The sequence below is a fragment of the Girardinichthys multiradiatus genome, chromosome 5 (genome assembly GCF_021462225.1).
Source record: "Girardinichthys multiradiatus isolate DD_20200921_A chromosome 5, DD_fGirMul_XY1, whole genome shotgun sequence".
NCBI lineage: Eukaryota > Metazoa > Chordata > Actinopteri > Cyprinodontiformes > Goodeidae > Girardinichthys > Girardinichthys multiradiatus.
The window spans coordinates 38,108,858-38,133,719 of NC_061798.1; the positions used below are offsets into that span (position 1 = coordinate 38,108,858).

A 24,862-nucleotide genomic window follows, 5' to 3' on the forward strand; every position below is an offset into this window, starting at 1 on the left:
GTCAATCACACGTAAACATGATGTTTGGGCAAAGCCTGAACATTTAGGTTGTCTTTTCCACAACTCTCAGATCCCAGTGATGACCATGTCCCAATGCAGGGATTCACATTCTAAACATTTAACAAGAAGAAAGCTCTTGATGGAACAAAACAGAAAAGGAAGCAATCTATCCACTATTTAGAGCGTTGAAACACTAGTTTCAAGAGTTTGGCTTATTTAATTAAAATACTGATAATGCCAGTAATTACTAGATGTATGGTGACATAAGATGAGATAAGACAGCGTAGCTCAACATGTTTGTGTGTAGTTCAGTCATAGAGTAGCATGTATGCAAATGTGGGACTAACACTCAGGGGACCAGCAAAGAAAATGAGACAAAATCTCTTTTTAGTAAGACTCTTACAATGTGTTCAAAACTGAATCAGGTTTCATGTAGGTTTCATGAGGTTTCCTTGTCCTAATCTCAAAATAATACAACACACAGACTGCAGAAGTACAAAACCTTAAAATAAATACAAGTATGCAAATGTTTTTAAATCGATTTATTTTGATAACTGTAATATATGGACCGCTGTTTACTTAAACAGGTTAGGAACAAATGTAAAAGACAGCACTAGTAACAATTCTTAGTTCCTGTACTTCCTTTTGTCTTGAGACATGTTTAAATATTTCTCTCACGGTTCATAACCATAAACTGAGAGGTCAGAGGCCATGGTTACATGCAGTTCCCATGGAAACTGATTGACAGGTCTCTTGACGCTGTCCTGCTGACGTCTGCCCTCCCTGATCATTAGCTGGACGTCTTCATTGTCAAGCAGGCGTATGAGGTCACCCTCTGGGTCACGGTAATTCAGAGCAATATCATCCACCTTGAAGACATTCCTGAGTGAGAGAGAGAGAGTTTGTAAACCACGCTCAACTTAATTCCATCTGAAGTTTTAATAATCTATATCAAACATATTTAATACATTTAATAAGTCTGTCTTGAAGCATAAGTTAGGACTGGTTTTAAATTATCATTGTTTTGATGTGTTAAACAGTTGTGTTTTCACTGAAGAAACATTTTTCAAGAACCCAGATAGTTATTTGGGGCCATTCTCGTATCCCTTCAGGTACCAGGCCCAAGTCAGATCATCAAGGTCAAAGTCCAGGCCAGAAAATGGTGCTAACAGGAGGGTAGAACTTTTGGTGTCAAACTTGAGCTATGAGTCGAGTTTTCTGGGTGGTTGCTAAATATTTCTTACTGGTGGAATATTTCCAGTATTATGTTTGAGTCATCTCCCAGTTTAAACTCTATACAACAAGAGTAATTAGCATTTCTGTTGGGAAACACAATAATCAATAATAATATAGATGGACTTTTAAAATCAAGTCACTCGTGATGAATAGTATCTTACAGTGCATTTAAATTCAATAATAAAGTCAGCTGATATTAATTTAAATATTAATAAAATAAATTTAATGAAACCTAGACTTGGTTTCAGCATCTGTGGAGCCAGAGAGTACACACTCATCAAAACCACTTTTAGAGAATTTAAACCGGTAATGTTACAATATTTTACTGCGTTTATGTTTCAAGATGCGGATTAGATCCAAAACCCCTGGATTGTGTATTGTTAGATTATTTCAAGTTTGAAAGAGGACAGACAAACTGTGGCTGCTGTTTGTGTGGTTAATGTTCCTTTGGAACACACCTTCCCGGCCTTAATTAATAAAAATCAGTGGATTATTACTGACCTCTATAGATTAGAAAGGACTTTAATTCAGTTTCATAGTATAACCTCTGTGAAATATTCACAAGTTATAGTTTTAAAATCTCCGGTTAAAAATGCCAACTGGACCTCTGCTCTCCTCTGATCTGAGGGAGTAAACACGGCTGCGCCAGTGATATACGTCGAAAGTTTGTTGTCCTGACACCTTTCCATGTATTGGAAAGGTGTCAGGAGTAATGTCATATAAGCAGAAAGTGTAATTGCTGAGACAGATCCATCAGTTATAATTGTACTGGTAAAAATAAAAAGGGACTTTATTTAGCTTTTAAACCATAACTGCAAAAAAAAATAAAAAAAATCTGAGATTGGTGCTGTATTGGTCTAATTTCGATGTTTAAAAAAAAAAAACGATTGTGGACTTTTGTTTGCAGTGGGCAGTCATGCGTTCCCTAGATTGCAGCCACAATCCACCACCCCCATCTCTCCAACCTCAAGAGGGGCCTTGGCACCTCCCACCCCCACCCTGAAGTTCCCCCCCACCAGCCCCCTACCCACGCCGGGAACGGCTCTTTCCATCCAGGAGAGGGACGTAAACAAACTCTTCAGGAGACAGAACCCCCGGAAAGCTGCTGGACCGGATTCTGTCTCACCAGCCAGCCTGAAGCACTGCGCTGATCAGCTGTCTCCAGTCTTCACAGATATTTGTAACACCTCACTGGAGACATGTCATGTGCCAGCCTGCTTCAAGTCCTCCACCATCGTCCCTGTCCCCAAGAAGCCAAGGACCACAGGGCTTAATGACTTCAGACCCGTCGCTCTGACCTTTGTGGTGATGAAGTCCTTTGAGCACCTTGTGCTCTCACACCTAAAAGACATCACCGACCCCCTCCTGGACCCCCTGCAGTTTGCCTACAGAGCCAACAGGTCTGTAGATGATGCAGTCAACCTAGCCCTTCACTTCATCCTCCGGCACCTGGACTCCACAGGAACCTATGCCAGGATCCTGTTTGTGGATTTCAGCTCTGCCTTCAACACCATCGTCCCAGTTCTGCTACAGGAGAAGCTCTCCCAGCTGAGTGTGCCCGACTCCACCTGCAGGTGGATCACTGACTTCCTGTCTGACAGGAAGCAGCGCGTGAGGCTGGGGAAGCACGTCTCTGACTCCCTGACCATCAGCACCGGTTCCCCCCAAGGCTGTGTTCTCTCTCCTCTGCTCTTCTCCCTGTACACCAACAGCTGCACCTCCAGTCACCAGTCTGTCAAGCTTCTGAAGTTTGCGGACGACACCACCCTGATCGGACTCATCTCTGATGGTGACGAGTCTGCGTACAGATGGGAGGTGGACCATCTGTTGGACTGGTGCAGCCAGAACAACCTTGAGCTCAACGCTCTAAAGACAGTGGAGATGGTTGTGGACTTCAGGCAGAACCCAGCCCCACCTGCCCCCATCACCCTCTGTGACTCCACAATTGACACTGTGGAATCTTTCTGCTTCCTGGGAACCATCATCTCCCAGGATCTCAAGTGGGAGCCAAACATCAGCTCCCTCATCAAGAAAGCCCAGCAGAGGATGTTCTTCCTGCGGCAGCTGAAGAAATTCAACCTGCCAAAGACTATGATGGTGCACTTCTACACAGCCATCATTGAGTCCATCCTCACCTCCTCCATCACCATCTGGTACGCCGCTGCTACAGCCAAGGATAAGGGCAGGCTGCAGCGTGTCATTCGGTCTGCTGAGAAGGTGATTGGCTGCAGTCTACTGTCGCTCCAGGAACTGTACACCTCCAGGACCCTGAAGCGGGCAGGGAAGATTCTGGCTGATCCCTCCCACCCCGGTCACAGACTCTTTGAAACTCTCCCCTCTGGCAGGAGGCTGCGGTGCATCCGGACCAAAACCTCACGCCACAAGAACAGTTCCCCCCCCCCCCCCCCTTTTTTTTGCTGACAGGACACTTGTAACCTGTAACTCTATGCGTTACATTAACGCTCAGCATGGACTCCTGCTTTACTTGCACTGCCATCATTGCACAATGATCACCTGCACTGTTGTATTGCTCTTGCATCTTATACTGCTCTATACTTACTCTCACTCACTTAAAACTGTGCACATATATTTATATTATATTGTAGATATGTTTATACTGTTTAATTTGTATTGTATTGCACTGACTACGCCAAAACAAATTCCTTGTATGTCCAAAAACGTACTTGGCAATAAAGCTTTTCTGATTCTGATTCTGATGACTGAAGCTGAAGCAGTAGCACTTCCACAGTAAGAAGAGTGATTTGACCTATAATATATGTAAACAACATGGTTCTGGACTCCACAGTGAAACTGCACAAAGATGATGCTCAGTGAAATCAAGTTCAGGGGAAAAATGTCACATAGATGAAACACAGTTTTTGTATACCAGTCATGTCTCTACTTATTAAAACTGATAGTAAAAAGTAATGAAGCTAGAAAGACCACTCAAACAGTTCTCTCTCAACTGATTTTTTCCTATGAATATCAGTATCCTTGTTTTTTTGTTTATTATTTATATTCCAGGTTTGATAATTAAAGGAAAACATGAGAATTAAGTTTTCTGCACAATTAATTATTTAAAATCAACTATCCAGTGTTGCCACATTACTGGTCAGGAGGAGGGGCTGCTGAAAAGTCATTGACTAAATACAATTGGCTGAACTCACTTAGCTGGATAACTATTCACTTGTTGGCATAATACATTGAAATTAACTGGGCTTTCATATAACTGCCTTGCAACAGGAAGGTTCTTGGTTTGAATCCTGGCCTGTGGTCCTTCTGCATGGAGTTTGAAGATATTTCCTGTGCATGCGTGGATCTATTCCCTCTGGTTACTCTGGCTTCCTCACATAGTCAAAAATATGACTGTTAGGTAAATTGGTCACTCTAAATTGCCCCTGGGTGTGTGTGTAGTGTCCTCCTAGCCTTATAGGGACTTTGTATTGACTTCCATTCATTTTCCATTAATTTTATTGCCCTTACCCTTACCCTAACCCTAAACCTAACCATTACCAGTACATACCTAACCTAAACTAAATTCACACCTTAGTCCTAAACCTAACCCTAACCCAAGAACAGCACTTTTCCTTATGTGGACTAGGCATTGGTCCCCACAAGGAGCAGTGGGTCCTCACAATGTGGTAAATGTAGGGAAAATTGTCCATGTAACAAATATCTGTATCACTCATATACTGTGTGTCCCTGTGATGGACTAGCGACCTGTGCTGGATATACCCTGCTTCTCGCACTGTGACTGCTGGAGATAGACACCAGCTCCCCGCGATCTAGGACAAGAGTTATAAACAAGAATGGATAAATGTAACCAAATCTGAATCTGTCTATATGACTGAAATGTATTAGATTCCTTTGATTCTAAATTTTTGGGTATGAATTAGATCTGTTCGCCTTGTAAAGTGCCTTACGATTACACTTTTTGTCATTTGGTTGAATATAAATATACTGAGTTTAAACAAATTATTCGGCTTTATGATCATGTCTCAAAGTACTTTGTCACTTTGATCATCACTGAGAGCTCAGAAACTGGTTGTATGCATCTACATGCTGCATTAATTTGGAACAAAACTACTTTGTCTATTATCCAATCTTCCCATATCTAGGATCGGTTCTTGTCAAGGTTTGTGAAACCAGAATAAGACTTTTAAACAATTCTGTACTCGTTCTTGTGGACGAGTATGAGTACAAAGAACTGATTTACAGCAAGAAATTCAGCCTGTTGCCTCTTTTTCAGTAAAGTGTAACTTTTTATTTTCCTAAATCCTGTTAACTTAATTCATCCACCCTCCCAAACCTCCTGCGCTGATCTGCTTCTCTCCTTTCTGTTATCAACGCAAAGCCGTATTAGAACCCAAGACCAGAGTCTCATCAGTCCGACTCCGGGGCACAATAGCCCCAAACATGAAAAAACAATAACAAGCAGATAAACAGTGGAAATGAACTGATTATAAGTAGAGGAGGGGGGCTTCAATCATCATATCATTCACTAATCTTAATTAGCAAATAATGAGAGATGGAGAGAGAGGATGGATGAAAGGAAAAGGAACAAAAAAGAAAAGATGGGTAATGAGCACGTGTAGTTGGTGAAAAGGCTACTGGAGAGATGAGGAGGAGAAAAGAAAAGGTCCCAAAGGAATTAATCTGATTAATTCTGATGATTGGAAAATGGTAACCATTGCACTGCATAACAAAATCTGCTCTCCCTCAGGGTAGGCATGTCAATTAACAGAGTTTTACCCATCTTAGATATGAAATTTTATTGCAACCTATATGCAATTGACTGAGAGAATAAAAAACATCTCAGATCCACTATAGTGCCTTGCAAAAGTATACATACCACTTTAACTTTTTCCCATTTTGTGATGTTACAATCACAAACAGGAATGCATTTTATTGGGATTTTAAATAATAAATGTCTTTGTTTTATTTGAATATGAGCAAGTTGGAAGCATAAACGGGTGGAAGCATAAACCTATTTAATCCCACTCCTCTCCATGTACCCCTATAATTATGCCTTACTGTTCTAATTTAATATTAGCATCTCGCAGTGGTTATAAATATGCACCTATATACAATACTTAACTGAAATGTATAACAGTAACTACAGCAGCAACAAAAATAATTATTCCTTGTATTATAGTCAATGTATTTATGTAATAAAAAACAATATTTTACAACCTAAAATTGTATTTAAAAAATAATAATTATTACATATTGTTTCCCATAATTACTATATTCTTGTATAATAATTTGAGCTGTTTGTGTTTGGATATTGTTTAGTTCCACTTTCTGATCATTCCACAGCTTTACTCCATTTACTGAAACAAAAGGCAAACAAGGTTGCGCATAATTGTAATGTGGAAACAAAATTGCTCAGGGTCTGCAATTTGTTTTCTCCAAATAGAATTTTGTAAAGTGTGGGGAGCTTTTGCATCCAACGCCTTGTGTCAATATTTTGTAGAAGCTGCAAGTCTTTTGGTGACATGTCGCTTCCATCTCCCCACATCTACAGAATGAGATTTTTGCCCTTTCTTCGTTGCAAAATGGCTCTCGTACAGTTGGATTGGATGTAGAGCATCTGTGAACAGTATTCCCACAGATTCTCAATTAGATTTAGGTCTATGTTTTGTTATCACACAAATAGGCTTTTATCTAAACCATATCACTGGAGTTCTTAATTTATGGGTAATTGTTCTGCAGGGAAGTAAACTTGTCTCCCAATCTCAAGTCTTTTTCAGCTTCTAACAGGATTTCTTCCAGGTTTACTCTGTATTTAGCTCCATCCCTCTTCCCATAAACTGACCAACCTCCTTGTCCTTGTTGAAGAGAACTATTCGCACATCATGATGCTGCCTCCACGATGTTTCCTTGTGGGGATGGTGTGTTCAAGGTGTTTTGTGCTGCACATAGTGTTTTGCATATTTGTCAATCTGGGTCAATCTTAGATGTATAAGATAACCTGTTAACCTGTTTAATGTTGATAAACACTTAAGCATTCTTTCAGTTGTAATAGTATAAGGAAATGCATTTAGTGTACCATTTGCAATAAGAGGCAGATGTCAACTGATACTACAAACAGAAGCACACATGGAAAGATGTTCATAGCATGTCCCCGATTGTCACCCCAATTTTCTATCAAATAAGCTATTATCACATATCAGAAAGGTGTGAAGTTGCACATAATTCCTTTACCTTTGTACAGCTAAATAACCATTTATTTATGACACCTATATTTCTGTTTCCTCACATGGGTGTAAATGCAGCAAAACCATAACATTAAACCAACTCTGTCAAACATTAAATTCTGAGTTTTCCCCACAAAAAAGTTGAATCAGGCAAAACTGAAGTAGAAGCAAACAGATGTCTGGATAGTGCTCACCTCATGCGGGACAGTAGTTCGCTGTATGTTGGTTGTATGGTGAGGGCCTCTTGTACACACACATCTCTGTGTGAAGAGACAAACAGTTCTTTAAATAAAGTGCATTTCAAAAATTCAGATACATGTTGCCAGCTTATCCAAAAATGAAAGAATCTTAACTGCAAATATTCCCACCTTAATTAGAGATAGAAGTAAAACAACTTCTACAGTCAGGACAAAGTGCTTTGTCCAATTTCAGTAGATTTCAAGTGGTGCAAGAAGAAGTTTGTCAACCTCAAACAGCATACTTTAGCGCTGTTGAGAGCTGGCACTCACACCTGTTATGGACATCTGCACTTTGATAGTGCCAAACTGTAGCTGTAAATGCTCTTAGGAAGGATAGAAACATGCCTTCACCTAGATCACCCTCAGTGGTGCTCTGCATACCACTTGTCTTGCATTTGATAACACACCATTGATAACAACACGACCCACTACTGACCTGAACGTTACTATAGAGTTATAATTTGATAGATCCCAGCTTCAAAAAATACCTCCTAAAGATTACTGTTAAAATCCAGCTCTATTTTAATACAACTATTCAAACTGTTTTTTTTGGGGTTTTTTTCATTGAAAAAAAGTTTCTACATAGCTTAAAGTTTATTTTTATTGTTTTTGGAGTTGAGTTACCATATTATAAAAGAGTGTCTGTCAATAGCATAACAAAAAGTAGCTTTCCAAAAGCAGAACTGCTTACTGCTTTTAGTGGATACTGTTTGATTTTTACTCCCATAATCCTGTTGGTTATCTCTCTTTTAGTGGTATAAGATGATCCAAGTAAATATCACTGCAGCATTACTTTTCTAATTATTTGATACTGTAGCATATATATGATAATCTCAGCTAAAACAGGCTGCCACAGTGTCTCAACAGAGACACCATACACAGAGCTGCTACAACATTCACAATAAATTCTGCAACTACTACTAGTTTACTCTAAAGCTACTTATGCAACTAATTGTTTGCCTATTTTGACATTTATTTGATCAGAAATAAGACATTAAACAATGTTGTTATGATCCTTGGGTGTTTTAGTTTTCATTTGTGTTTTGATCACTTCCTAGTTCTTGTTTTGAAAGGTGTTGCCATATTAGCTCATTCTTTTGTGTTTAGTTTATTAGTTTATTCTGGTGTTGTGCTCTTTGTGCATTTGGTTTATTTGTCTTAAAACAGTGTTAGTCTTTCACTGTGGTTTGTAGTTTAAATGTGTCTAGTTCAACTTCATTTGTGTTAATTATTCACCTTCCTTCCTTCTGCCTGTTTGCTTTTCTCCACCGCTGTTTGTAATCCCCTGATTGACTCACCTGCGTCTAATCTCAATCTCCGCTCTCACTTTAGTATACAATCTCACTGGTTTTTACAGGTTTTTGTTTTTTCCCTTGTGTTCCATGTTCTCCTAGTGCAAAATCTGTAGGTTTTCTGTTTCTATTACTAAACCTCCACCATGCTCAACCCAAGTTCCTGTCTAAATTTTGGACCAACTCTCAACATGCAAAACATGACAAATGCAAAATATGTCCTGTCCATAGACCCTCTAGTTAAGGCCTAATTTGCAGGCTTTTAAAAAGGTTAACCGTCAAAACTACAGATACAAAGATCTTTTTTAAAACCAATCATTAAAATGTTATGTCAGAGAAAAACCCAAACATGAATACAGTTGCATCCCAATAATAACAACATAAAGTGTTCACATTTTATCTTTGTTTAAGACAATTTTTCCACTGGGGATGGAAAACAACTCAAATTTGCCAAATGTTTATTTACTGGTGGCAAACCATTTTAAATTTGGGGTTGTTTTTAAACGAGAAAAAGGTAAGTACAAATAACTTTTTGTTTTTCTTACCATTACAGTCTGTGCTGATGGAGATTTACTCACCTCAGCCTGTCTGAATGTTTAGGGTGGCTGACATGGCAGGGAAGGTGGATTACTCTAAATAATTCAGGTTATATTTATTTGGTCAATCTATACACATCTAAACAAAATGTGCATAAAGAATTAAATGTTTATCCTCAGATGTTTGGTGATAAATATTGAAAAGAAAAGATTTAGACAGTGACATGACGGCAGAAAGCAATGTACTTAATTTTAACGCTTACCCTTTGCTCTCCTATTTTAGGTCAGTATTACCAAAATTATTTCCTTTTTATACAGAATGGTTATCTTTTATTACTTTCTTCATAAGTCATAAATTTATATAAAATAAATAATTACCATGCCTTTAAACAATTTGGGAATGCCCAGACGATGATGTCATGGCTTTGTAAGCTTCTGATAGGTTAATACATAACATCTGAGCAATGCTTTGCTGTTGAATGTGCACATCAACCACATAACAAAAGAAAAAGACCTAGTGAGGACGCTAGTTAAAGCTGGTGAGATGCGTATTATCCAAAGTAAAAAGGGTCCTGTACCGCCATGGGCTGAAAGGCCAATCAGAGAGAAAGAACCCAGTCCTCCAAAAGCCACATTAAAACCCACAGTTTAGCCAGATTATAGATAGAAAATGGACAAAGGGAACTTATGTTTTCATTCCACCTGATGAAACCAAAATTGTGTGTTTTAATAATATGACACCATGACATCGTTATATTTGGCAGGAAAAGAGGAAGCATTATATTGTGTGGGTGTTTTGCTGCAGAAGGGAGTTGGTGCACTTCTCAAAGTATAAAAATATACGGCATGAGGAAAGAACATTATGTGCAAATATTGAAGCAACATCTGAAATTATCACTCAGGAAGTTAAAGCTTGGACACAAATGTTCCTTCCAAATGGACAATAACTATAAGCAAAACACCAATTTGCTTGGTGTTTTGATCCTGTGGGACAGCAGGTGATCTTAATCCCATAGAGCATTAATAGACAGTGCAGACAAGCCGTCTGCAAGGAAGGTAGCCTTCAAACCTAAGTCAGTTGTACCAGTTCTATATAGACGAAAGAGGCTAAACTTCCAGTAAACTGTTGCTGAGACGCTTGTTGAAGGATACCCAAAACATTTAACCCATCTAGAAAGTTTTAAAAACTATTGTACCAAATACTAAGGAAATTGACATTATCTTCTGAATTAGAAAAGAGTGAGAAAAGAGGTTTGATTTGGTCAACAGACCTGGTTTCAACTCCAGACGGGGTAAGCAGGAAACAGCGGAGGCAGCTGTAAGTGTGGCCCCCACCTTCACTTTCTGAGTCACGTTCTGGGAGGGGTTTAATAATCTTCACAAATGATTCTGGGAAAATCCCTGTTTGATTGTTCACCGTACCCTGAAGAAAATAAGACAAGGAAGCAAAAAGAAGAGAGAAACATTGCTGTTATGAGAGAAGTCTCAGAGGATGGAGAGATGAGGAGGTAATTCAAAGAGAGAAATTACAAAAACGCCTGATGGAGGAGCACCCAGAGAGATGTTTTGTGGAATAATTAGGCAGCTCAGAATGTGTTGCTGATGTTAGAGGCATCCAGCACAGCAATGAAGCTTTTTTAGCACACCCATGATATCTGAGCATGTTAATCTGGAAAAGGGAACCGCTGTGCAAGCTTCTACTATATTAGGGTTCAAATCAATGTTTTAAGAATAGCTTTAAATAATTTTTCAACTAAAAATACTAATGATGGCTCTGTTTGAGATAGGAAATACTGTTTTAGAACCAATTCTGTGTAAACTCTGCATTCAGATGTACGACTTAAGAATGATGCATGTACCAGGTTCTGTTTCAAGTGTTTGATTTCATAAACATGGGACCTTTAGATACTATTTATACAATGTAGATGGTTTTTTAGATCTGCCACTGCTTATTCTGTCGTCCATTTGTCCAGAAGCCTTTTTTTCTAAAGCATAGAGTAATATGTTGACATAATCAGGTGCAAAGACTGAACAGTAACTGAAAAAGTAGCTGAAACCTCAAACAGATTATATTAAAGCTTGAAGAATATTGATCTAAACCCCGTTGAAAGATTGCAGGAAAGTTTGTCTCCTTTGAAGCAAATATGAAGAAATTAGGAATGGTTTTAACACTTTTACACAACACTGTGCTGTGTTTCATGAGGACAAACACAAAGATTTTTATGTTCTGCTTTTTGGATTGCTTTACAAACACCAGTTTAGGTTAAGTGCCTTTTTCTTATGTTTTTTTCTCACTCTCTTAACATCAGCTTTCACTCACTTTCTCCCAGCTTCTTGCAACTCTGTTTTTTAACTTTTCAAATTTTAAACATATTAATAATTTTCCAGATTTTTCTGAAAGCACATTGAGATCGACTAGAACTTATTCCAATTATATTGCTTGCCAAAGTCTGTATTTCAGAGTTGTGCAGCTAATTAAAATGTGTGATTTTGGATGGCAAGCTTAGAGTCTAATCATATCTTATTTTATTATTTCTTGTTGAATTGTTATCTCTTTTCTATCTTCGTTTTTTACTTACTTGCATTCTACCATCTTTTATTTGCTACTTAGCAAATTTATTTGAGCAGTTTCACTGAAAAAGTCTTATAAAGATGTAATTCCCAATCATGGGAAAGACTGTTGACTTGTCAGCAGACTGTCATTGAAACTTTCTGCAAGGAGGGTAACCCACAAAAGGTCATTGCTAAAGAAGCTTGCTAATCACAGCATGCTGTATCCAAACAATAAAGTTGAGTAAAAGAAAAAACTGTCGTAGAAAAAGGCGCAAAAACAACAGGGATAACAACAGCCTTGAGGGGATTGTGAAGCAAAGCCTCAGGAGTTTGGGGGAGCTTCTTAATGTGTGGCCCAGCACACAGATGTATCCAGATCATGAGCTTCAACTGCATTCCTATTTTAAGCCACCCCTGACCTGGAAACAACATCCGGCTGGATGGCTCAGTTGGTAGAGCAGGTACACCATGTGCACACTCTATAGTCCTGGACGAGATTGTCCTGGGTTTGATCCTGGTCTCAGGCCATTTGCTGCATGTCTTCCCCTTTTCTCTGCACCCTCTTTCCTGTTAAACTACTGTTCAATAATGGTGTAGGGGTTAAGTGCGTGACCATATACGGAGGCTGTGGTCCTCGAGGCGGCCGTCCCGGGTTCGAGTCCCGGATCCGGCGACATTTGCCGAATGTCTCCCCCTCTCTCTACCCCTCTTTCCTGTCTGCCTACTGTAAAAAAAAACCGAAAAACAAATAAAGGCCCCTAGTGCCGAAAAATATCTTTAAAAAAAAACAAAAGAATGCCCAACCAAGCATGGAGTAAACATATTGCATGTAAATTGAAATGTTTTGAGTAAAGAGATGATTCTTAAAAGCACATTTTACAGGTTTTGATTTGACAGTGATGTGTAAGAACCACAATCTTACCTTCATCCTTAATGCATACAAAATATGTAACATATATACTTTTATTTTGGAGTGTCTGATCAAAAAGGACTGAATACTAATGTGTGACACACTTATAAATTTGTATTTTAAAAATGTTTTAAAACCATGAATCATTTAACATCCACTTCAGAACCATGCACTACTTAGTGTTGGTCTATCAGATGAGTCCCAATACAATACAGCAATTTCAGGGATTGCAAGTGTAAAATTGTGAACAAGTTCAAGGGTTTTCGCAGGGCACTGAACATAAGCTTTATGTACCTTGTCTTCATAAGTCCTCTCTCTTTCTCATTACTTTCCACCTCTTCTTCTTCTCCTCCACCTCTTTTGCTTTACCACTCCATCCTTCGGTCTGCACTCCCCCACTCTTTTCCAGCCTCCACTCATTCCCTTCCACCTCCCTCTCCCGTTCTGCCTCTTTCCATATCCGTTCTTACCTCCAGCCAGTCGGCATTGACTCGTCGCAGCAAGAAGATCACTTCTCCCCTCTTCAAGTTTAACTCTGCCTTGCCGTTCCCGCGAAAGTCAAACATCGCCTGAGACACACAGAGGGAAAGAGCAAGTGAGTGAGCGACGAGAGGAACGAGTGACAGAGTGAGGCAGGCGGATTGAACACAAAGAGTGAGCAATGACGGGTAAGACTTCACTTTTTTGTCGATGCAGAGTAATGGAGTGTTTGTGTGCCAATTAAATGGGATGATAGGGTTTTTTTCTGCTTAGAAAGCAAAAACTTTGCTTGAAACTGGAAACTGATGCAAAAATATGATGAAGTTTACAATTTAAGAGTGCTGGCTTCAACTAATTACTTTTTATGACCAGCTCATATATATTTTATTCTATCCAAGACTGAAAAAAAATGTCCCAAAAGGACTTTCTAGTGACACCTGCTGACAGTTTTGACTGCCACTTGTTCAGAAAACTAAAACACTGTGCATTTTTGCATACATTAAATGCAGATATTGTGATGGTAAGGAGCAGGTATCAGAATGCTGGAAAGCTTCAGGGGGTGACAAACTGCAGTCCAAGGTGTGTGCATGTGTAAGTGTGTTTTTGTAAGGGTGGATGGACTTTTAACCTTTCAGGTTATCATTAGTGTGTTAAATAAAAGCCTGTCACAGTGAATTTGCCTGTAAAATAGAAATCACCAGACTCATTACCATGTGTTAGAGCCCTTAAACAGACAAAAGATGTTCAGCCTTTCATGCACAAACATGCAAATCTACAGCCTTAAATCCACTCCAACATACTACTTTATAATATTTACGTTACCATGCTAGTTTTTTGGCCACAATCTAGCTCAAAAACACCTTTATATGCATACATTGTTTTTTAATATCTGTTGAAGTAGAGGTTAAAAGACTAAGAAGCCAAAAAAAAAAGAAAAATAGCAAAAAAGGAAACAAGTAGCAACATTAAAATTGGTGACTGCAGAGAAAATCACAACCATGACCAAAAAAGAACAAGGAGTGGTTAATGCAGTGGGAGGGAGGTGAAAAGGAGGAGGAGGAGGTGGTGGAAGAGGAGGGTGGGTAACAAGAAAAGTAATAGTTAAGCAGAGGTACACTGCCTCAAAAGGTTGATACATCCTTCGTGTCTCTATGTTGGTTTTTTCACGCAGAGAAATTGTGATGGTGCTGCACTACCAAACAATAAAGTAACAAAGTTTCTGAAATAAAAGGCAAGCATTACTCTTTTTTGCAAATCCTCGGTGGCTGAGAAAGACAAAAATAAGTGAAAACATCAGATCTATAGAAATGATCATTTTAAATTTTAAACTAGTTTATCTTTCATCTGATAGCCAGTGGCATTTTACCTGTAGCAAAAGTGATATATTGAAACTCAGACTCCTTCTTTGAGCTTTAGTGGAGCTTCTAACTTTTAACTTTATGTACAATTTACATCCACTTTTCACAAGTCTGCCTCACCTCAATACATGTGCTTCCTCTGCTGTCTTTATTTTTTGTTTTTACTCAAAGAAACTGTGATGGTGCTACACTACCAAACATTAAATACATGTTTATGCCTTTTTCACCTCTTCAGTTTCATATATACAGTACTGTTCAAACTTTTAAAAAAGACTGGATAAAAGCACTCTCTTAGCGTCGCAAATTAGTAGAAATTCAGATTAAGCCGGTCCTGGAAGCAGCAACTAAAAGCTATGCAGAGAGGGACCAAGACCAACGTGGATTTATACCACGTTAAATGCAGATACTATTATATGCACTTGAAAAACATCCTTATGTTTGCATTTGACAATTATTTACAAAGAAGCTGATGGTTATTTACACCAGTTGTCAAAATGTTTCACACAGGAAGATAATTGGTGCCACACCATCTGCAACATCCATTTCCTGTGCAAATTATCATTGGTTGCTGTGTAATTAATCTCCCAATGCAAACGAATAAGGTTAATAAAATAGTATCCACATGAATTGCTATGATTGTTTGGAGATTGGAGTTGTTTTAAGACAGTGGAAGTCCCCTTTGCTTTTTCACCACTCGGACTAGCCTTAGCTTTCGTCTCCTGGACCAGATAATCAGTGCATAAAATGTTTTAACACAACCTCAATTCATAAATCCTGAACTATTCCATTAACTGCTTTCTTTTTCTTTCAAGAAGCTCAAATTTCCTCTATTTTCATGGTTGTTTGTAGTATATCTCCATTCTCTTTGAAGCTCTTTCAATGTGTTTTGTTTAAGATTTGATATTTTTTATTAAAATATGTTTTTAAACATTTGAATATTTTGACAATTTATTATCAGCAGTCTGCCAGAAGGACAAATTGTTTCATTTTCTTATGGTGAATCTATGGTAAAATTACACATTTTGATAGACATTAAACTAAATTTAAGAACCGATAGGGCAAATCCAAAAGTTCCTAAATCCTAAACAGTAGATGATCAACTGAAAGATGCAGCTCTTAGATCCTGTGGAGATTCTTTGTAGGTTAAGAATGTTTTGTTATGCACAGTGAAATGAGTCCTTTCTGAGACTGTCTGAAAGGCCACTCGGAAAGGAAGAAGCCATTCTTCCAAAGCAACAAAAAAAAAAAAAAAGAAACAGGTCACAGTTTGCAAATGCACTCAGGGACAAACACCATAGTATTTAGGATCATTCCTTGTGGTCTGCTATAACAAACATTGAAGTGTTTGGCCATGATAACCCTTGCTGACTTAGAAATTTGGAAACCGTCCCAACTGTGGAGTACGAGGGTTGCAGTGTCATGTTGTGTGGGTGTTTTGCGGCAGAAGGGATGGGTGCACTTCAGGAGGAAAGAACATTATGTATAAATGTTCAAGTGGCATCTCAAAACATCAGCCAGGAAGTAAAATCTTGTTACAAATGGGTCTTCCAAATGGACAATGACCCAATACATGCAGCTAAATTAGGTATAAAGAGGCTTAAATCAATGTTTTGGAGTGGCCATCGCAAAGGCCTGATCTCAGTCCCATAGAAAATATGCAGGCAAAGCTGAAAAAGTGTGTGTCAGCTAAATTGGCACACAAGCCCAAATCAGTTACACCAGTTCTGTCCAGAGGAATGGGCCAAAATCTCAGCAAGCTATTGTGTTGTTTAAAAAGATGCAGTTCTATCAACTACAAAACCAAATTTATAAAACCTCTAAATTAGAAGAAAGTAATACAAACAAAAACAATAAATTGTGGTAATTAATAAATAGAAATAATGTTGGTAATCCCACCTGATCCAAAACAGGAAAGGTTTGATGTAATGTCAGACAATGAGGAAAAAGGTTAAGTTTCTTTTTATATACTATATGAAACATCTGCATTCAGCTGTACAGCATGTTTGTATCAGAGTGGAGTAAATGTATAAGATGTGAAAATAAATAGTTAAATTAAAAAATCGATTGCAGCAGAAATCAGGTTTGACATCTTTACAATCTAAGGATTATTTCTTTGGAATATTTCATATATTCATTGCTCTGTATCACTGACTACACAGGAGAGGACGTATGTGTGGATGTGTGTCGAAAGAAAATAAGACACATACTGGTGGCAGATTAATGAAGCTAGGGAAAAAGGGAGCAGGTTGGATTAACAATCCACTGAGATTACACTCACCCAGAGGACAATACACACACACACCTACACACACACACGTGTTCTCGCTGCATGAATCCAGGGCCGCTATTTTTAATAAATGGTTCTTCACACTGTTTTATTATACTGTGGACCTTTAGTTTGCAGATGATGTGAAAACGTGTTTGAAGCCACTATCTTCAATTTAAACACCAAATATGATGTGACAACACAATTTATTGTCCCCATATACTGTCTGTCTCTCAATGACCTTATCATCTTTGTTCCATCTTATCATTTAAGCTTGTTGCGTTTTTGTTGTCTCCGTTTTATTGTAGAGCCTCTTAGTGACTCCTCCCTATATATATAGATCATACACAAAACGAATACATGTCACTTAAACAATGCATATAGAGTTGTTCAATTTGCATTACCTTTATGTTTTTCTCTACTTATCTCACAACAGTATCATGTATCATGATCTTACAGCACAGCTGCCATTTATATAATAAAACTAAAGAGAACCAATAAAGACTAATTGCACAAAGGTGAAAAAATGCAACAAGCTTGTTATATTTTCCTTTGAATTACAGATTTTCACTGGGAGCGTTCTGAGCACCCAGTTGGGACTAATATTTTCAGTCACAATGTGCGCAAACATATTAGACTGAAATCATGCAGGTGATTTATTAGTTTACCTTAGATGCAAAAAGGTTTTACACAGAGTCCCTGTAAGGCATAGTTCCCTCCACAATGAATGCCTCCCCCCTTTGGTAAACATGTGTCATAGGGGAAACATTGCTGATACATTTAGAGACAATACAAAGGAAACAATTTAGCGATATTTTTGGTGAACATTAAAAATCAAATTTTTAAACCTGGTTAAATCAGTTAAACCTGGTTTTCCAGTTGTAACTGATCTAGATTTTATGTAATATTTTGTGTTTGTCTGACTCTAAGGTGGCCCTAATGGCAAAAAAGCATTGTTCCATTTTTGTGCTTTCAAAAATAGAATAAAGGTTTCATAAAAATCAAGCAATGTTTGTTCAATATTAGAGTTAACTAGTTCGTATTTGACCAGTCTAAGTACTAGCTAGAGATGATTAAATACTGTCCACAATGATATAGGCATTTAGATTAAAGCAAATAGGACAGGTCAAAGAAGACACCTGCATAAGCATCATTAAAAACTAACTGTATCTCATCTGTCACTATCCATTTCTGGGATTTTTAACCGGGCTTCTGTAATGCGACACAAAGTGGTTGAAGTTTTGCAATTGCTTTTGTAACAGAACAACAGATGAGCTATTTTTCATGGATGACTCTCAACATAACAGTTTAACAATTAGAGCTACATTCTGTCATACTTTAAAATAAGAGTCTCAAGCTTTGAGGATCTCAAGCTCACTTCATATTTTATAATATGATAAATTATCATTTTTTAACAGATAAAGTCACATACTGGCTTCTTTTTGATGAGAAATATTTTAGAGCTTTAATATCACAAGATCTCGTGCCATGAGATGTCAAAACGCTTTAAATTAGAGCATATGCTTACTCTGAAAAACATTGTACCCTACTCCCCTACCTTTCCACTAACTGTGCATTTTGAAAGGATAAACATAAGTTTCTTACCCAAACCTTTCTCCATCACACATCTGCCAAAACTTATAAGAAAGTTGTTTTCCATTTTGTAGAGTAGCTATGCCGCTATGTCAAATCATATTTACACCACCGATAAACAAGATGTAATGGATTTCAATTTAAAAGCTCCCAGACACTCTAATAAACGTATAACCTTAAAGCAAAGTGTAAGGTTAAAAACGATGGTTGAGTTACAGGGGTTGGCCAATGAAACTGAAACACCTGGTTTTAGACCACAATAATTTATTAGTATGGTGTAGGGCCTCCTTTTGCGGCCAATACAGCGTCAATTTGTCTTGGGAATGACATATACAAGTCCTGCACAGTGGTCAGAGGGATTTTAAGCCATTCTTCTTGCAGGATAGTGGCCAGGTCACCACGTGATACTGGTGGAGGAAAACGTTTCTTGGTCACAGATGCGCCAGCAAGACGTGCACCAACAATTTGTCCTCTTTTGAACTCTGGTATGTCACTCATAATGTTGTGTGCATTTCAATATTTTGAGCAAAAAAGTGCTCTTACCCTGCTAATTGAACCTTCACACTCTGCTCTTACTGGTGCAATGTGCAATCAATGAAGACTGGCTACCAGGCTGGTCCAATTTAGCCATGAAACCTCCCACACTAAAATGACAGGTGTTTCAGTTTCATTGTCCAACCCCTGTACATCTGTTTTACAGGAATTGTCACATTGTGGCACTAATTGTGATGATTTGTAAAAAAAACTATTATTTATTAACTTAGTTTTTATTAACCCACCTGTCTAAATTCAGTCAAATTCATTTTAAGGCTCACTAAAGGTTGCCAATGTGGTTGGGTGCTGTTGTGAATGTGGAGGGTGTTTTTGCACATCTATAAATATAGTTCTAATAGTGCTGGTTAAAAAACATGTCTTGTTTAGTGATTGGATGAACCATTAGACTTTAGGTTTATTCCTTAAAGAAAGAAAAAGACACTGTTAGTTGGTACATTAAACACGGCTTAGCTTTTAGAAGAATACCAAAACCATGTTTTCCTTTAGTAAATTAGTGTTATTCTGCTGTTTTTTCAATTGCAAAACACGTTTCCAGGTTTGCTCCAATGCTTTTTGGCATGTGTTGATATTGACGTTTAGCTAAGCTAAACTACAATTGTAGTTAAAAGTAAATGAGATTAATATTTTAATTTGTCTGTGTTATGAACACAAGCACGTAGTCTGTTTTCTCTTTTAATTGCATCTGACACCGAGAGTCTTTAAGCCCTGAGAACATTGCCACAGCAGGATCGAGAACTTAAATGGCACAATGAAGATGATGCAACACATTTCTGAAACAGACTTTTTGTAATCTTACTACATCCTTTCAAACTGGTTCCAAAGAAAAGATATCGGGAGGTGGATTAATCAAGTGGACAATTAATCAAGACCTTAAAAAATGTCATGAGGACTTGTAAACAGAAAAGTGCCAGATCATGCTTTGTGACCACAAAAATCACCACCTGGGATGTCTAATTTAAAAAAGGTAACTGCCATGACAAATGACATTGAAATTCACCTTCATGAAATTAGAAAACACCCAATTGGGTTGTAGCTGCTTCAGAATGAGTTGAATCATTGGGCTCTTTTAAGCAAACAAAATAACTTAGATGGTTCTTAAAATTAAACCAATGTTAAGAATTGCTTGATGCATCAAACAGTTTTTGTAAAAAAAAAATTATTATTTAAAAAAGTATAATTTAAACTGTAAAATGAACCTTTATACCTGTAAAATCGTACTAGAAAGGTCAATAAAAGTGCAATCACATTTTCCTCAGGATTAAGCCTAGACCTGTGAGGACAGTACTCCTATCTTGGGGTCGTTTCACCTGGTTGGTGATGAACAGTCAAACACAAAAATTAAAATTATGTCTATTCAACCAAGATGTTTGAATTCTGATAATAAATGAGAGAGGAGTCTCTCAGAATATTAAAAATCAAACAGGTCTATGAGCTTAAAAAAAAGTATCCTTTTTATTATGTTAAAAATTACATGTGAAAAATCAGTTATACTGTTTTCAATAATTAAATGAAGAATTGTTATTGGCATTACAGCAATCAAACCCTTCTTATAATTCCTGACAAACGGTTTAGATGTTTGCATTTTGAAGGTAGGTCTCTGGCGAGATCTCCAGGTCCGTTTGCATAAACCACTAGATCTCCAGGTCTTTGAGGCTGAGAAAACTGATAGATATGCATTATATTGTTATTATTTATCATAAAGATAGTTCTGCATATTTGCGAAATACATACATATTAACCTACCTATGTTCCATTTTAGATTCATAATCAAATCTGCAAACAATAACCTCAAGGGGAAATTTCAATATGCTTTGAAATTGTTTTATTCATTATAGTAAGAGACATAATATTTCTTCAGCACAACCGTGCCTCATAAAACAGGTAATGGCTGGGCATGTTTAGTAGTAAGCTCTGCATCAAGGTATTTTTATTTACTTTCTTTCTGACATTAATTTAGATGTGTGCTCCTTTCAAACTCTGCTTTCATTTTCACTTGTGCTCATTTTTCTCACTGGACAAACCGTGCCCTTGGCTTATCCAAATTTATCAAAATCACACCAACCCAGAGCAGCTTGTCTCATTGACCTCGTTTAAAGCTCATAGTAGCACAGCTCACAACAATTACTCATCATGCTGTTTGAGGCAAAACCTGAACTGTGGAGTGGGAAGTGTTGCAGAGGAAACAATAGTTCTCTGCTGTGACAAATTCCTGCGTTCTCCTGTTATCCATAAGGCTCAGACCTGCCATTGATCAGTGCTTGGATAGAGATTAATAGCCTCTTTTCAGCACTGGAATCACACGCTCACAGCATAGCACAAAAAATGCACAGAGGATCACTCACTTTTCCAGAGAGAAAAAGACAGAGCTAAAATAAATGTTGAGTAGGCTGACAGCTTCATGAGTGGAGTACATCGGTGTTTTACTTCTGTGTGGGAGAGAGGGTAAGAAGACAAAGAGGAGGCAGTGAAATGAAGTTTGGCGATTAAAGATTGTTTCAGTGTGCAGTAAAAAATACATAGCGTGTGTGTGTGTGTGTGTGTGCGCGCGTGTGTGTGTGTATAATATTTTTGGTGCAGCACAAGGTCAGGAAAGTTAAATGCTTTTGTGGGGGAAAAAGCACAAATACTTCAAGAGCTGAAAAAAACACTTCACCTGCAGACACGTACTCACAATGTAGGTAATAAACCTTGCAGATACTCCACTTAAGTGGTAAAATGTATACTGAGCACAGACTGACAGCATTAAGCAAGGAAAGAAACATTTCCACGTATGTTTATAGTTGTAACTGTTGGAAGGTAAACCTCCACCCCAGCCTCAACTTTTTTGTAGTCTCTGGCAGGTTTTCTTCCAGTGTTGCCCTGTGTTAAGCTCCATCCATCTAGCAATCAACTCTGATCAGCTTTACTTTGCTAAGGAAAAGTAGACCCACCAAATAATGCTGCCACTATCAAAAGGATTAATTTTGGCTTCAAGTGACCAAAATACCTTCAGTTAATGAGTCAATTATTATTTCTACAATTTAATTCATACATCCGTGCATAAAGTTAAATTAGGTAAAGAGTTGCATGAGTAACAGACTATAACAGCATTATGTCCCTTCCAAACATTGGACATTTATGAATGGATCTTTTTCAAATAGACCCAAAGCAAAGATGGTGATAACCACAATGGCTTAATCCATTTGAAAAATATGTTTTATATCTATATAGATAGATATAAAACTTAAGGAAAAATTTAAATTTCCTCCAAGATAGGCTTTTCATGTAAACCTAATCTATATATATATATATATCGAGATATATATATTTATATATATATCGAGATATATATATAAATATATATATATATATCTCGATATATATCTATATATATATATATCTCGATATATATCTATATATATATATATATATATATATATATATATATATATATATATATATATATATATATATATATATATATATATATATATATATATATATATATATATATATATATATATATATATATAGGTTTACATGAAAAGCCAATCTTGTTCAAGGAAAAGTGAAAGTGCTCTGTTAAAATACTTTTCACATGCCAAATAATTGCTATTGTAAGGAAAAACAGCAGTGACACAGTTTACAAAATACCTACATATATCTAAAATGTCAAAAATAATTTATTTTATATTATGGCACTTGCATTTATTCACCACTTACACTAAAAGCTTTATATCCACTTTCGGCTGCCACAAACAGATAATAGGTAGCGGAAAATGACTGACTAGAAGATCAGGCAGTGCTAACAGCGGAAGATACACTCCAACCTCCAGCTGGACCTGGAGCCAGCATGGCCTATCAGCGGAGCTGTGCTGCTCTGTAAACTCCGGAGCACATTTCAAAGTATGCACATTCTTGATGAAGTTTTGAGGTCTACTTTCTCACTTAAAAGCATTTTAAAAACTACCCTTTCTGACAAATTAATAGTAGTATAAAAAAAATAAAAAATCTGCACTCACTTTCTCAATTTATCCAAGTACACAAGTACAGACAAGTACGCACATTGAGAAATGGCCCTACAAACAAACTGATTGACAGCTCTGGTTGGGGTGACCTGGTGGGGTGGCTAATTAGATTCCAGGGGTAGCCAGTGCCACCCAGCCAACCCTGTGGCCAAGCTGTTGCCTAGGCCTGGAGAGCTTAGTTACAGACCAACGTCCCCCAGCAGCACATGTTCACCATAACCACAACAGCAACATAACCTGGACAAACCTGTGTAGCTGCAAGGTGAATGACTTCCACAATTAAACAGTTTTTGCTAAAACAGAGTAATAATGATAGGATGCGATGGGAAAACCTCTATACATGAGATGCAAACAGAAGTACAAACTTAGGAGAAGTTTAGGGTCTAATTTTCAAAATGCATCCGATATTAACCATTTTTATGTCTACACGTAGAAGACAGTTCAGCAAACCAGACAGACTGTTAAAGAACGTCTGTTATTAACCTTTCAGAAAGATGCAGACATTGTTTGTCTTTGTTGTCTTGCATTCGTGAAATAAACAAAGTTAAAGAGACATGTAATGTGTCTTTTACTCAAGCAAGGTAATTTCCAAAGAGCTATTTTCCCATGATTTGGCAGATATTGGCTCAGAGTGGAGTGGGTCTTCAAGCATAAACTATGATTGGATGGTCAATTATTCTGAGGAATTGGAAGACAACCCAAGAGCCTTTGTTACAAGATTGGGGGACTAAAGTAAGTAAAGTGGCAGCTTATGAAAGGGTGTCATTTAGGTTTCAGGACAAAAAAGACAAATATATCACAAAGTGGGGCTTGTAGAGCTACATTTGTGTCAGCAAAAACTGTAATAGCTAAGTGGAATTCCTGGCTTATTTCTATCGTTTGCCTGTGAAGAGTGTTTTTGTGTGGTTAGTTTTTATTTTCTCAATTAAGAAGTATACATTTCCTTATTTTTTCACTGTTTTCTTTATGGTTAGAATAGGATTATGATGACCTATTTATTTTTGTTTTATTTTATTTTATGTATGGTTTTATAATATTTTTTCTTCCGCTGTCTGTTCGATTTGCTTGTTGGTTTGTCAGGGTAGGGTTTATGGGAACCTTGTCACATATGGCTATGTATTGATTAATAATTCGGAGCAGTTGTTAGCTTTACTGCTTTGAAAGGAAAACGGTCTTTTGTTTGGATCCCGGCTTTTCTATGCAGTTTCCATGTTCTTCCCTTGCATATGTAAGCTTTCCTCAGCTTCCTCTCACTGCCCAAAAACATGCATGTATAGTTAATCACTATTTAGTCTGAAACTGTGCATGGAGGGTTGTTTGTCCTGAGCATCCCTGTGTTGCTCTGTGATAGTATGTCCACTGCCACCCTACGAACACTCAGGAATTAAGTGGGTATAGAAAATGGATGAGGAGGTGGTGAACTACAGAGTAAGAGGCTGTATTGAATGGTTAAAGGGCTAGTTCAGGACTATTGAGACAAGGTTCTGTTAAAAGTTTAGGACCAGTTAATATCTTACCATGAGTAGATTACTCTTTTGGACTCTTTATTAAACATGAATTCTCTTTTTTTTTTGCTCTTGATGCTGGCAACTAGTTTGAGAGGGGCTAATACCACAGCAGATTTATACAACTTTAAA

General features: G+C 37.6%; 2 protein-coding genes across 2 annotated transcripts in view; one reads left to right on the plus strand and one right to left on the minus strand.

Annotated features, from left to right (window-relative positions):
* Window positions 1-527: 527 nt before the first annotated feature.
* ncf4 (neutrophil cytosolic factor 4) overlaps window positions 528-24,862 on the minus strand; it is a 43,960-nt gene continuing 19,625 nt past the window's right edge. Inside the window, exons 7-10 of the mRNA XM_047364838.1 lie at window positions 13,437-13,535; window positions 10,775-10,926; window positions 7,631-7,696; window positions 528-882 (exon numbers count right to left, since the gene is read on the minus strand). Of these exons, the coding sequence (XP_047220794.1) occupies window positions 675-882; window positions 7,631-7,696; window positions 10,775-10,926; window positions 13,437-13,535 (525 nt within the window). The 3' untranslated portion in view covers window positions 528-674. The remainder of the gene's footprint in view (window positions 883-7,630; window positions 7,697-10,774; window positions 10,927-13,436; window positions 13,536-24,862) is intronic.
* Window positions 13,494-24,862, plus strand: part of pvalb7 (parvalbumin 7) — a 52,792-nt gene continuing 41,423 nt past the window's right edge. Inside the window, exon 1 of the mRNA XM_047364839.1 lies at window positions 13,494-13,634. Coding sequence (XP_047220795.1) covers window positions 13,628-13,634 — 7 coding nt within the window. The 5' untranslated portion in view covers window positions 13,494-13,627. The remainder of the gene's footprint in view (window positions 13,635-24,862) is intronic.